The 13,342-nt window shown below is 53.7% G+C and overlaps 1 protein-coding gene across 1 annotated transcript; it reads left to right on the top strand.

The window, feature by feature from the left end:
• The first annotated feature begins 791 nt into the window (after positions 1 to 791).
• SF3B4 (splicing factor 3b subunit 4) lies at positions 792 to 12,386 on the top strand. The gene is made up of 6 exons (XM_073323616.1): positions 792 to 926; positions 2,654 to 2,782; positions 4,289 to 4,831; positions 6,406 to 6,600; positions 10,795 to 10,968; positions 11,900 to 12,386. Exons 1-6 carry the CDS (start codon positions 893 to 895, stop codon positions 12,079 to 12,081), a joined length of 1,257 nt encoding a protein of 418 aa, XP_073179717.1. The 5' UTR covers positions 792 to 892; the 3' UTR covers positions 12,082 to 12,386.
• The last annotated feature ends 956 nt before the right edge of the window (positions 12,387 to 13,342 follow it).

Here is a 13,342-nt window from a genome sequence, read left to right as displayed (position 1 = left end):
ATACTTCACTTCCCCCATATGTAGGTTTCCCATTAGTGCTTTGCAAAGAGCACGAAGATCCTTCCCCTACGAGGCTGGACACCCTAGAGGACTAAGGACTTGCTCCATAATAAAGGTGCAGAAAGGGCAGTGAGGGCCCCCGTTAGGTTCAGCAGGACAATAAAGCATCATGGAGTAGCTGACTCTGCCCGCTGCTTGTCCCCCTAATATCAGAGCTGCTGGCATCAATTATGGGGGCCTAGGTGTCTTTCTCTCTAACCCCGGTCAGAGGGGGATGAAACTCCCTCTTGCTGGGTTTTTAATTTTATTCTCGTCTCTCCGGTTGGGGAACAGGGGTCCTCAGAGGCCCAAACAACTGTCCTCGTCTCTTCTTCCCCTCTCTCCCCCCCCCCCCAGCACCACTGACCATAGACTGAGCAACTCTGTGCCTCCAAGGGGAACAGGGATCCCCGTCAAGCAGCCGCTCATCCCCCACCCAGCAATGGGGGTGCCCTGCAGGGAGGGGGCATCCACCGCACTGGGTACAGGAGCCTGTGGATTTGCTAGGGGGAGTTTATGTCATGATATGTCACCACAAAGGTGTGAGATCAAAGGGGAACAAGCTCTGAACCCCTGGGGGCCCAGAGAGGGGATGAATTACACATGGGGGGGAAATAGGGCCTAAGATAGTCACTTCCGCCCATAGGCAACATGGCTACGCGTGCGTCTAAGTCGATTTCCGCCCTTAGCCGCCATGGCTCCTTCCATGCACGGCCACTTCCGGTCTCACCCAAGATGGCCGCTGCCTGCACCGCCCCTTTTCAGCCGCGGTGGCCGGAAGTGGGGGGGGGTGTGAAAGGGCGGAAGTCGGAGGTCGCCCGCCTGGCCGAGGGGAGGCGGGAGCGCGTTCGAGATGGCGGCGGGGCCCATCTCCGAGAGGAACCAGGGTAAATGGCGGCGGCTTCGAACCCCCTTGTCCCCGCTCACGAGGGGCTGGGGCCCGATTCCCCTGTAGCCGGGGGGCTGGGTCCTAGCTTGGGGGACCTGAGCCTCCCCCCAAAAGCTGGGGGCGGGGCTGGGTCCTAGCTTGGGGGACCTGAGCCTCCCCCCAAAAGCTGGGGGCGGGGCTGGGTCCTAGCTTGGGGGTCCTGAGCCTCCCCCCAAAAGCTGAGGGGGGGCGGGGCTGGGTCCCAGCTTGGGGGTCCTGAGCCTCCCCCCAAAAGCTGAGGGGGGGCGGGGCTGGGTCCCAGCTTGGGGGTCCTGAGCCTCCCCCCAAAAGCTATGGGGGGGGCGGGGCTGGGTCCCAGCTTGGGGGTCCTGAGCCTCCCCCCAAAAGCTGAGGGGGGGGTGGGGCTGGGTCCCAGCTTGGGGGTCCTGAGCCTCCCCCCAAAAGCTGAGGGGGGGGCTGGGTCCCAGCTTGGGGGTCCTGAGTCTCCCCCCAAAAGCCGGGGGGGGCCGGGCTGGGTCCCAGCTTGGGGGCCACCGAGCCTTTCCCCCCCCAAAAGATGGTGGTGGGAGTTGCAGTAGGGGCCTAGATTGGGGGGCCCGAGCCTCCCCCCAAAAGCTGGGACGGCGGGGCTAGATTCAGTCTCCTTGCTGTGCATCTGATTTCAGTCAATTCATTTTGGGCATCTGGGGGGAGCTGTGGGACCCATAAAGGGAAGGCTGTCAGGGTGCAGGACTGGCACTCAGGACTCCTGGGTTCTGTTCCTGGCTCTGTTACTGGCGCACACTGCAGCCCTGGGCAAATTGTTTCCCCTCTTTCTGCCTCAGTTTCCTCCATACAATAGGTGTCATAACAGCGATTCTCTATCGGGAGCTCGTGAGGGTTAGTCTAAGAAGAGGTGCGCAGTGCTTTGTGTGGAAAGCCCTTCGGCAGCACAGAGGCCTCATATCGCCAGGGACTGCTCTGGTGTTTGGTATAGACAGCGGCAGACTTGGTTGGAAATGCAATAAAATAACAGATTTCCTAGTTCAAAATAGGAACCAGCATTCAGCGGGGTAACTGATGTTCATGTTTCAGGGCTTGGGCTGCGGACGGCAGTGGTCAGCCAGGGGTTCTACACCAGTTTGATCTGAAGTATCCACTTTGTGTTGCCTTGGCAATGAGTGGGGGACAACTGACTGCGACATCATCAGATATGGTGTGAGGGTGACACGGTACAAATGTGTGGTTTAAGGGGAGTCACTTCCTTGTAGTACAAGGGGAGGCAGCGCAGCCCGGTGGCTAGAGCCCTGGGCTGGCCCTCGGAACACCTGGGGTTCTATTCTTGGCTCTGTTGGTTGACCTTGGGCTTGCCTTCTCAGTGACTCAGTTTCCCCGTCTATATAATGTAAAGCACTGTGAAAGCTACTGAAGGAAAGTGCTAGATAAGAGTTAGGGATTATCACCTCTTTGGAGCACGTCTTCACTGTAAACAATGTTCTTAATCATTTAACATTGGTTTATTAGATGTCAATGTACTTACTCCAGAGACGTATGTTTCATTAAGGGTCCAGTCTTGAGCTGTTTAAGTCGAGGAAAGTTTTGCTTTGACTTCATGGACTCGAGCTCAAACCCATGGGGATCCAGAGCTGGTCTGTTTGAGGGAGAGTTCTTAACTCATCTGAAATGTTCAAGAGATTGCTCTTCAGATCAACATAACCAATCACCATCTCCTCTCCCCCCCTCAAGATGCTACAGTTTATGTCGGTGGCCTGGATGAGAAGGTCAGCGAGCCGCTGTTATGGGAGCTCTTTCTGCAGGCAGGACCAGTGGTCAATACCCACATGCCCAAAGATCGAGTCACTGGTCAACATCAAGGTGAGATATTGACCGGTCCCTTCAAAGACATGTCTCTGAACGAGTGCCCTGTGGATATGTTATTTTGCCGGCAGACATATGTATCTTCTCCCTGTATGGAAAGGATTAAAAATCCCATTTCTAGTCATTTTACATGTCACTTGTAGCAATAGTCTGTGTAAAACGTTCAGACAGAACTGAGACAATTAGCCGTGTTGTGGCAGCGTGGAGGAGCCCCAGTTGTGGATCAGAACACCATGGTGCCAGGTCTGTACAAACACTGACCAGACAGGCCCTTCCCCATAGGTTTTATAATCGAAGTAATTCTCCTGGGTTTCAGTTTACTTTGTGTGTATGTTGCCATTTGTTCTAAGATGAAATACCTACCACATCTCATTCTGTACATTGTCTCACCCCACTTGTTACTTTAAAGAGTAAAAGCTTGTCTCTGCACCAAGATGCACCGTTACTTTTAAAACCAATTGAGACTTAGGCCTTGTCCACACAAGGCCGGGCCGGGCCCGGGCAGCTATACTGGCAAACGTTCCCAAGGGGGAGACAGTGTATACCAGTAAAAGAGTTCTATAGCTTATACTGACAGGTTTCAGAGTAGCAGCCATGTTCGTCCGTATTCACAAAAAGAACAGGAGTACTTGTGACACCTTGGAGACTAACCAGTTTATTTGAGCATAAGCTTTCGTGAGCTATAGCACTGAATGCATCCGATGAAGTGAGCTGTAGCTCACGAAAGCTTATGCTCAGATAAATTGGTTAGTCTCTAAGTACTCCTTTTCTTATAGCTTATACTGTATAAGCTGTAGCAGCAAAAGGACTGACTTGTTGGTATAACTGCATTTACACGTGGGCCTCTGTTGACACAGCTATGCCATTTAGGGGTGTGATTATTTCACACTCCTAACCAACATAGCAATGCTGGAAAACTTCTGAAGTGTAGGTCAGATCTTAGTGAAACTGGTACAGATTTCTCTTTGGATACTCATAGCTGTTTAAATCTAGGTTAGCTTGCAGCTGTGAATTACAGGTGCAAGCTAAATTGATAAGCCAGGTTCAACTTGATGAGCGTGTCCACATGCAAAACTGCACCAATTTAAATAAATCAGGTTTGAAATCGCACCTTTAGACTGGTCTAATTTTGTGTCTAGACCAGGCTTTAGAAGCAGAGTGGGAGAGAAATCAATAGCTGCAGATGAGGGAGGAAGACAGTTTGAAATGAGATGGAGTGGAGAAGGTGGAGACATAGAATGAGGTGGTTCTGGATGCTAGATGATGCAGTGAGAGTTCTCCTATCTGTAGGGGGGCAGTTAGCCTCCTCAGTTGTTCCAGCCAGTTCTGGATAAGCAAGGAGGAGAGAGATTATTTCAGGAGAGCTGCAGAGGAGAAGATTATTGCATCAACAGTGGAGAAATGATGGAGCCTTGAGATCAACCAGGGGGATGGTGTGGGTGACATAGAGAGATTATGGAGTGTATCTGGCTATAAAGGGCTCTGCTGGGGTACGTGTTGCAGGTTATGGGTTCGTGGAATTCCTCAGCGAGGAAGATGCTGACTACGCCATTAAAATCATGAACATGATCAAGCTGTATGGGAAGCCGATCCGCGTGAACAAGGCCTCGGCCCACAACAAGAACCTGGACGTGGGCGCCAACATCTTCATCGGTAACCTGGACCCGGAGATCGACGAGAAACTGCTGTACGACACCTTCAGCGCCTTCGGGGTCATCCTGCAGACCCCCAAGATCATGCGGGACCCTGACACGGGGAACTCCAAGGGCTACGCCTTCATCAACTTCGCCAGCTTCGACGCCTCCGACGCCGCCATTGAGGCCATGAACGGACAGTACCTGTGCAACCGTCCTATCACCGTCTCTTATGCCTTCAAGAAGGATTCCAAAGGCGAGCGGCACGGCTCTGCTGCGGAGCGGCTGCTGGCTGCCCAGAACCCCCTCTCTCAGGCAGACCGGCCCCATCAGCTTTTTGCAGACGCCCCTCCTCCTCCATCGGTGCCAACTCCTGTCGTCACATCCTTGGGGCCAGGCGTCAACCCTCCAGGTGAGCACATGCTGTGTGGTGCTTTTTGTGCTTGCGGGGAACTCTGGCTGCAAGTTTCCATAGGCTAGAGGGACCCTTCAGGTATGACATGGCTGCGGAGCATTGCTAGGGGGTGTTGTGCCGCAGAGAGTGGTGCGGTGACTCACTAAGGGGCACTCTTCCCTCTAGTTCAGGGGTGGGCAAACAGCGGCCCAGGGGCCGCATCTGACCCTCCAGACGTTTTAATCCAGCCCTCGAGCTCCTGCCGGGGAGTGGGGTCCTGGGCTTGCCCCGCTCCATGCGGCTCCCGGAAGCAGCAGTATGTCCCCCCTCCAGCTTCTATGTGTAGGGGCAGCCAGGGGGTTCCGTACACTGCCCTTGCCCCAAGTGCTGTCCCCACATCTCCCATTGGCCAGGGATTGTGGCCAATGGGAGCTGTGGGGCGGCGCCTGTGGACAGGGCAGCGTGCAGAGCCGCCTGGTCGTGTCTCCACATAGGAGCCAGAGGGGGGACATGCCGCTGCTTCTGGGAGTTGCTTGAGGTAAGTGCCACCCAGAACCTGTACCCCTGATTCCCTCCCGCGCCCCAGCCCCATGCCCCAGTCATGGTCCCCCTCCGGCCCTCCAAACCCCTTAGTCCCAGCCCAGAGTACCCGCCTGCGCCCCCAGCCCCTCATCCAGAGCCCGCATCCCCAGCCGGAGCCCTCACCTCCTCCCACACCCCAACCCCCAATTTTGTGAGCATTCATGGCCTGCCATACAATTTCCATTCCCAGATATGGCCCTTGGGCTAAGAAGTTTCCCACCCCTGCTCTAGTTGGTGCTTGAACCAGTGCCGTAGTGCATTGCTAGGGGGTGCTGGGCTGCCGAGAGCGGTGTGGATGACTCACTAGAGGGCGCTCTGATCTGGATCATGGCTGAAGCCTGGATTCAGAGCTGAACTGCGTGGCTGAAAACTCTGCTGCTCCATCGTGAACCCTGGTTCCTTCGGGTGCTTGCAAACTGCTTGCAGTTTTCCCCACCACGCTCAGGGGTAAAGTTGGCCATTAGTCCCCAGAGCAGTCGGCCATGTGTTCTGCTCTCAGACCTACCCAAGAGGTCTGCAGGTAGCTGGCGTGACCTCAGTCATCTAGAACCTGGGGAATGGAGTCAGGACTCCCTGGTCCTGTTCCTGTCTGCCACTGACTGGCTGTGTGAGTTCAGGCAAGTTGCTTAATCCCTGTGCCGCACTTTTGTCTCTGTAAAGTGGGGGTATGACCCTCAACTCAGGGCACTGCGGGGTTATATTGAGACCATTGGGTGAGATGCTCTGTAGAAGATTACTGGCTGTGTGTGCTGGCTGAAATCATTGAGGCCTTCGGACGATCTGTGGCACTCCTGGTTTGGCAGAGACCGCATGGGCTATAACGTAGCAGGCGAGATGCTACGGGTGATGCAGGCTCTCCAGCAGCAGGCAGGGCTCGCTGGCACTTGCTCGCACTAGCAGGTGGCCATGTGGCTGCTGCCGAGGCCAGTTCATTCTGACTCCTCTCTGTGGTTTGTTGATGCTAACCCAGATGGTCAAGTTTTTTCTCACTGACTCATCTTTCTTTTCAGGCATTCCACCCCCAGGATCGTTTCCCCCACCAGTGCCGCCACCTGGAGCAATGCCCCCAGGAATGCCTCCTGCCATGCCGCCTCCACCCATGCCACCAGGAGCAGGTGCCCCGGGTCCTCCTTCAGGGGGCACTCCCAGTGGAGGGCACCCTCCTCACCCACATCCTTTCCCACCTGGGGGGATGCATCATCCAGGTAGGTATCAGAGAGTCGGTGTGGCCTAGTGCACAGAGAACTGGACTGGACTTGGGAAACCCGGGGGTTCTATTCCTGGCCTGGTGGGTGATGTTGGGCAAGTCACGGCCCCTCTCTGTGCCTCAGTTTCCCTACCTGTAAAATTGGCTGAGTTTTGCAGAGTGCTTTGAGATTTACTGATTAAATGCAAGGAAAGAGCTGGGGATTTTCAGGCTTTCTCTGCGATCTGCTCTTCTGAATGCCTTTTCTAGAGTGCGGACCAAACGGACGTCTAAACCAGGGTGAAGTGATTTAAACCAAGGTGTTTTATCATGGATCGTTGTTTTTAAATCACGAGAGAGAGAGAGAGATTTAATTTATTGACTTAAATCAAGTTGAGGCTTTGTAAATTTAATCTGAAAAGGTATGCAGTTGCAACTTTACATTCAAATCTGTGGCCTGAATTATAAATGCTATTTTTTTATGCCGTTCTTGCGAAGGGTGAATCTTACAAAACACCCTCCCCGCAGCCCCCAAACATTAAAAATTCAGGCTCCGGTCCTGCAAGCGCTTAAGCAGCTGCGTACCTTTCCTCCCTGGAATAGTTTTAAAGTTCTGCACGTGCTCAGGTGTTTGCAGGATGGGGGCTAAAATGATATTTTTAGCTTTTTAAAAAAAACCTGGAGTGGCATAAAATCTGTGTCACTTCAGAACAAAACCGCTTCGGTGTTCGGACTGAAAAGTGAGCATGGCTGTTTCTGTGCTGCAGAGCCTATGCCGGCATAGCCGCTAGTGTAGACGGCAGCACATGCCGACAGAAGCTTTTCTGGCGGGAGGTGGTGGTCCAGCCCCTGCGTGAGGTTAGTTAAGCCAACAGGACGCCTCTCCTATGGACACAGCTGCATCTACACTAGGGCTGTGTCTGCATAGCTGTGCCACTGGGGGGGGTGGCTTTTCCCCACTATGACCAACAGAGCTATGGCGGTGTGAGGTTTTTAAGGGTATGTCTGCACTAGAAAGGCTGCAGTGGCTCACTACGAACTACGGAGACGGATGGCGATCTCCTGCCGCTGTAGTAAATCCACATCCCCGAGAGGCGGGAGCTTGGTTGGCGGAAGAATTCTTCTGTCCACCTAGCACTGTCTACACCGGCTTAGCTACGGCTCTCAGGGTGTGAACCCCTTCCATCGCCGTAGCGTCTACACTGCAGCAGCCCACCTGTAGCCTATCTAGTGGAGACCCATCCAAAGTGACTGTAACTTTTTTTATTTGCCCATTCCAAAATATTCAGAAAGAGCCTGATGTTAGGCTCCGTAAGCCCGTATTTAAGCACCTTTGGGTGGGAGTTTTGTAAAGCACCTACAAGATTTAGGAGCATAAGCCCCAGATGGGGGAGTGCAGCCTGGTCAAAGCCTTTCAGCTTTTTCCGATTTTGGGAAGTTCAGTGTATGGGAAGGTGGCAGGGGTTGCAGACCCAGCGTGGGCTATTTATTTATCAATCTTGCGTGAGAGTTTGTGGCGTTCTTGCAATAAGAGTGTGAATGAGGCTCTGGACTTGTCTTCTGCAGCATAGATGAAGATTGAAGTGTGAAGCTTCTTAGCAGGCAAACGACTCTCCATGTCAAATCTGAAATTCTGGTAAAGGAACAAATACAGAACTTTCCCTTTACCAATATAAGACTATAAAATGGGAGGGAATCAAAGAACTAGCAACATGCAAGCTAAAAAAACCCTCTGATTTTAAACAGAAATCTTTTTAAAATCATGATTTTTTTAATCCTCCCTGCTCTAAACCAGAGGTGGGCAAACTACGGCCCGCGGGCCACGTCCGGCCCAGCCCCTGAGCTCCCGGCCGGGGAGGCTAGGCCCCGGCCCCTCCCCCGCTGACGTCCTCCCTGCAGGCTGAGCACACTGCGCCGTCCGCGCTCTGACCCACCGCTCTTGCCGGGCAGCGTGGCTGGCTCCGGCATGGTAAAGGGGTGGGAAGCGAGGGGTTCCGGGGCTGCAGTCGGGACAGGGAGCAGGGGGCGGTTGGATGGGTCGGGAGTTCTGTGGGGGGCAGTCAGGGGATGGGGAACAGGGGTTGGATAGGCATGGGAGTCCCAGGGGGCCTGTCAGGAGTTGGGGCTGTGGATAGAGGTTGGGGCAGTCAGGGGACAGGGAGAAGTAGGGGTTGGATAGGGGATGGGGTCCCGGGGGGCAGTTATGGGCGGGGGCAGTCAGGAGACAAGGAGTGGGGGGAGGGAGGTTGGAAGGGTCAGGGATTCTGAGGGGGGCGGGAAGTGGGATGGGGAAAATAGGGGGCGGGGGCGAGGCTGTTTGGGGAGTCACAGCCTTCCCTACCTGGCCCTCCATATAGTTTTGCAACCCCGATGTGGCCCTTGGGCCAAAAAGTTTGCCCACCCCCGCTCTAAACTGTGAACCCAGCTCTGTCTGTTAGGAAGTCACCTCTCTCCCTTATGTCTGATTAGGAGGCTTTGTATAATTGCAGATTTGGCTGTGTTAGTGACAGATGGCTGTGGTCTCCTATTACACGCTGGCTTTCAGTGCTTTAAAGTAGACGGTTACATACAGCAGTGAAAGGCCCATCACATTCGGTGCCTGGCCTGCGGAGGTGTGTTCGGGCACCTGGATTTCTGTTAAAGGGGAAAAGAGAAGAATCTGTGGGTTTTTTTTTTTTTTTTTTTTTTTAAAGAATCTCTTTCCCCTCTTCCTTTGTCTCTTTACTCCAGTGCCTGGTGCCTGTCCCCACCTTTTCCCCCTTTTAAGTTGTCAGTGGCGTAACTGGGTCATGCCACTACAGCTTGCCAAGGGAAAATTTCAAATCCATTGGCCGTGCTGGCTCTTCTTAAAAGTGAGCCTGGGAAATGCAGCTGGTAGCTGTTTCTCACTCTCCTGTCTGTGCCACGCTGAAGGCTGCGGGTGGCACCTTAGATCACGTGCATGATTAACAACACCAAGTTTCTTGGTTGTGTCACGGCGTCCCCGGGTGATGCTCTGGAACTGCTCCTACGAAGCCAGGCAGGACCCTGGGGAAGTCTCCTCTCTGGGAGCAGACTGTCTGCAGGGCAAACAGCTCACATGGCTTCCACCTTCCTGGGTCTGACCTCGGAGCATTCAGCGTCCTCTGACCCTCCGTGCGCTTCCCACGGTGAGTCCGCCCAGGCGGGGTCCTGGGGAAGCCAGAGGGCCCTGCCCCCAAACTTCGCAGTCAGACGTGACTCTCAGCCAGCCACTAAAACAGAGTTTTATTAGACGACAGGAACATGGTCTAAAACAGAGCTTGTAGGTACAGAGAACAGGACCCCTCAGCCGGGTCCATTTTGGGAGGCAGTGAGCCAGACAACCACATCTGCCCTTCACTCCTCGTCCCCAGCCAGCCCAAACTGACTCGCCCTCCAGCCCCTCCTCATCTGGGCTTTGTCCCTTTCCCAGGCCAGGAGGTCACCTGATTCCTTTTTTCTCCAGCCCTTTAGCTCTCACCTTGCAGTGGGGAAGGGTCTAGGCCATCAGTTGCCAGGGGACAGAGTGTTGGCCCTTGATGTACACTGGCCCTGTGCTCTGCAACAATTACACCCCCTTATCCCACCACCTAGAGACTCAGGAAATGCCTAGGGGAAACTCCGGCATCCCTACAGTATTCAGAGGAAACATTAAGAATAGTCCCACTTTGTCACAGATTGGCACTGAAGGGCTCTTTAAATTAGCGGAGAAAGGCAGACCGGGAACCAGTGGCTGGCAGCTAGAGCCCGATGCGTTCAGACTGGAAATAAGATGTTACCAGGGAGTTTAACTGCTGGAGCAAACTCCCAAGGGAAGTGGTGGATTGTCTGTCTGTCGAAGTCTCTAAATCCAGAGTGGAGGCCTCTCTGGAGATATGTTAGCCAAACACAAGGCTCTGGTTCACTACAGGGCTAGCTGTGAGATTCTCTGACCTGGGCTATGCAGAAGGTCAGACTAGGTGATCTAATGGGCCTTTCTGGCCTTGAATTCTCTGGTACAATCCTCCCACCTGCTGGAATTCGAGTTGCTCTAGTGGCCAGTAAAAATGCTATTGGGACCAGTCACGTCCCCCAAGCCCTGGTTGCCTCGAGGTCGCTGGGATCCTGGAGTCCTGTCCGGCAGCTCATGTGGTCAGTGGGCTCAGCAGAACTTAGTTTCTAATCAGCTGCTTTGAATGTCTGAGGGGATCTAAAGACTTGTGCTTTTCCCTAGGGATGCCGCCCATGCAGGTGCATCACGGACCACCCGGGATGGGACAGCATCATCATCCAGGGCCTCCAGGGTCAGGAGGCCAGCCCCCGCCCCGACCGCCCCACGGCATGCCCCACCCCGGACCACCCCCGATGGGCATGCCGCCCAGAGGGCCCCATTTCGGGTCACCCATGGGTAAGTGGGAACCTGTGAGATGGGGTGTTTATATGCCAGAGTGAGAGTGGGCACTATCAGGAGTGAAGGGCCTAATACCAGCCCAGGCCTGTGGCATCCATTTGCTAGTTCAGATGGGTGGTGAGAAGAGGAAGACTGAGGTCTGAAATGGTGGCTGGTTACGTCACAGCCTTGGAGGTCAGCCCTATGCTTGGAGTGAGATCTCTGGCTGGGAGCTGTTGAGAAGGGGGAACCGCGAGCAGTTTCCTCTGTCTCGTGATGCTGCGTGGCTCTGTGGGTGGATCAGGGGCCTGGGAGTGAGGACTCCTGAGTTCAATTCCTGGCTCTGCCGCTGCCTTGCTGTGTGACCTTGGCCGCGTCCCATGTCATCTGCCTGCTTTTTCCAGGCGTTGAGTGGGGATGTTTCCTTTGAGATCCTTGGCTGAAAGGCGCCTGAGGTGGGCGACTAAGGGCTTCCCTGCCTGCTTCCCAGCTAGGAAGGGATTGAGCGATAAAGTGCCTCTTCTCCGATCCTGCTGGTGGAGTGGGAGGGTGGGGGCTCATGTCCCTTCTGCCTCGAGCCCTGCTGCAAGGAATCAGGTGGGGAGGCAGGGCCTCAGGTAACTGGCATCCTGGTACAGCAGTTGCTTTGCCCAGAGCTGCGTCATTTCACTGACCAGTTCACTTCGCTGAGACCAGACTCCTGCTTGAGGTGTGGGGAGGGCCCCGAGGACGAGAGATGCCTGTAGGGCTGTGCCCAGCTCGACATCCCTCCAGAGGCCCCAGCCAAGAGTTCCAGCTCTGAATAGCCTCTTGACTTTGAAATCAATTTGTGGCTCGTGGTACCTGAAAAATCTTGTGCAAGAGGCTCGTGCAGCTGGGCCCTGGATCGGAGCTGCCATCTTTACTTCCTTCAGCTAGGGTTTAATGTCGCTACGCTCTGTCCTTGCAGGTCACCCGGGCCCCATGCCCCACCACGGCATGCGTGGGCCGCCTCCATTGATGCCTCCCCATGGTTACAGTGGCCCTCCCCGCCCACCGCCCTATGGCTACCAGCGGGTCCCTCTGCCGCCTCGTCCTGCCCAGAGGCCCCCCGTGCCACCTCGTGGGCCTTTGAGGGGACCCCTTCCATAAACGCAGCCGCATCAGGACCCGGCCAGCAGAAGAACCTTCCTACTGCAAATTCCTCTCTCTCCTACCTTGGATTTTGGTTTCTTTTTGGACTAATGTTCCTGAGAACAGGAAGCGTGATCGGAGCCGTCAGTGTCTCGTTGCCCCTGTGAAAACCCTGCTATTCCCTTTAACAGTGTTACTTTTAGTTTTCCTCTCCCTGCTCTTGTCTCCATCATTTCGAGAAGATAACTTGATTTTAATGAATTTTTTTTCTATGTGAACTGACTGAGGTTGGCCGTTTTCAAATAAACACCTTGGGCATTGCCCTTTGAGGCTGGTATGATTTTTTATCTTTGCATTCCACAGCCTACCAGCCCCTGCGCCACATCTTGAGGAGTCCATGGGGCCTGGTGTTCTTTGGATCCCGGCAGCGTGTATCATTGGATCCTCACGCAAACGTTTATTTACGTGCTAGAATCCTGTTTCTGCATCGTTGTTCCTTTGGGGGGGCTGTTGATCGTGAAGGTAAAGGGCTGGCAGCACTGGCATAATGCAGCCATGCCTGCAGGCATCCTCTGTGCTTCTTGGCCAAGACGTCTCAAAGCTATGCCAGTATTAGGCTACCACGTACAGCTCTACGAACATATCTCCTAACCAGCCAGCCCACTGCCTCTTCCTTAAGAACGTAAGAACAGCCATGCTGGCTGACAACAATGGTCCGTCTAACCCAGTATCCTGTCTTTGGACAGTGGCTAGTGCCAAATGCTTCAGAGGGTGTGAACCGAACAGGGCAATTTATCGACTGATCCATCCCCTGTCCTCCAATCCCAGCTTCTGGCAGTTGGAGGTTTAGGGACACCCAGAGTGTGGGGTTGCATTCTCACTTAAATGAGTCCAGCTTGGTTAAGCGAAGGCAAAGGAGGAGAGGAATTATTTAGGGTGATAGAAAGGGTAGTAATGAGAGCTGGTTGGGAACTGGAATTTCCATTCCACGAGGAGTTCTGACATTTTGAAACAAAAAATCATTCCAATTGGGAACGAAAAGCCAAAATGTCTCATGAAATGAAAATTTCAAGAAATTTTGATTCAGTCCCATCAAATGTCTTGCTAGGGTGGAAGTGTGTTGTTTTCTTACTTTTATATTAAAATATTTCAGTATATTGTTAAATGAGACAGATCTAGATAAAGTTAATGCAGTAGAAAACTTTATAACCAAAATTAATCAAAACACTGTCCAAAAAAACCCACTCAGTTTTTCCCATCAAAAAACTGTTGAAATCAG

The sequence above is a fragment of the Lepidochelys kempii genome, chromosome 24 (assembly GCF_965140265.1).
Source record: "Lepidochelys kempii isolate rLepKem1 chromosome 24, rLepKem1.hap2, whole genome shotgun sequence".
Classification (NCBI taxonomy): domain Eukaryota; kingdom Metazoa; phylum Chordata; order Testudines; family Cheloniidae; genus Lepidochelys; species Lepidochelys kempii.
The sequence above is the reverse complement of the archived record's forward strand: the minus strand, read 5'-3'. Positions and strand labels throughout refer to the sequence as shown.

Excerpts from the sequence above, each read along its gene's own strand:
- SF3B4 (XM_073323616.1), top strand. The coding sequence starts at position 893 with ATGGCGGCGGGGCCCATCTCCGAGAGGAACCAGG. Across the intron at positions 927-2,653 it reads CATCTCCGAGAGGAACCAGG|ATGCTACAGTTTATGTCGGT; the intron begins GTAAATGGCGGC and ends CCCCCCCTCAAG. Across the intron at positions 6,601-10,794 it reads TGGGGGGATGCATCATCCAG|GGATGCCGCCCATGCAGGTG; the intron begins GTAGGTATCAGA and ends GCTTTTCCCTAG.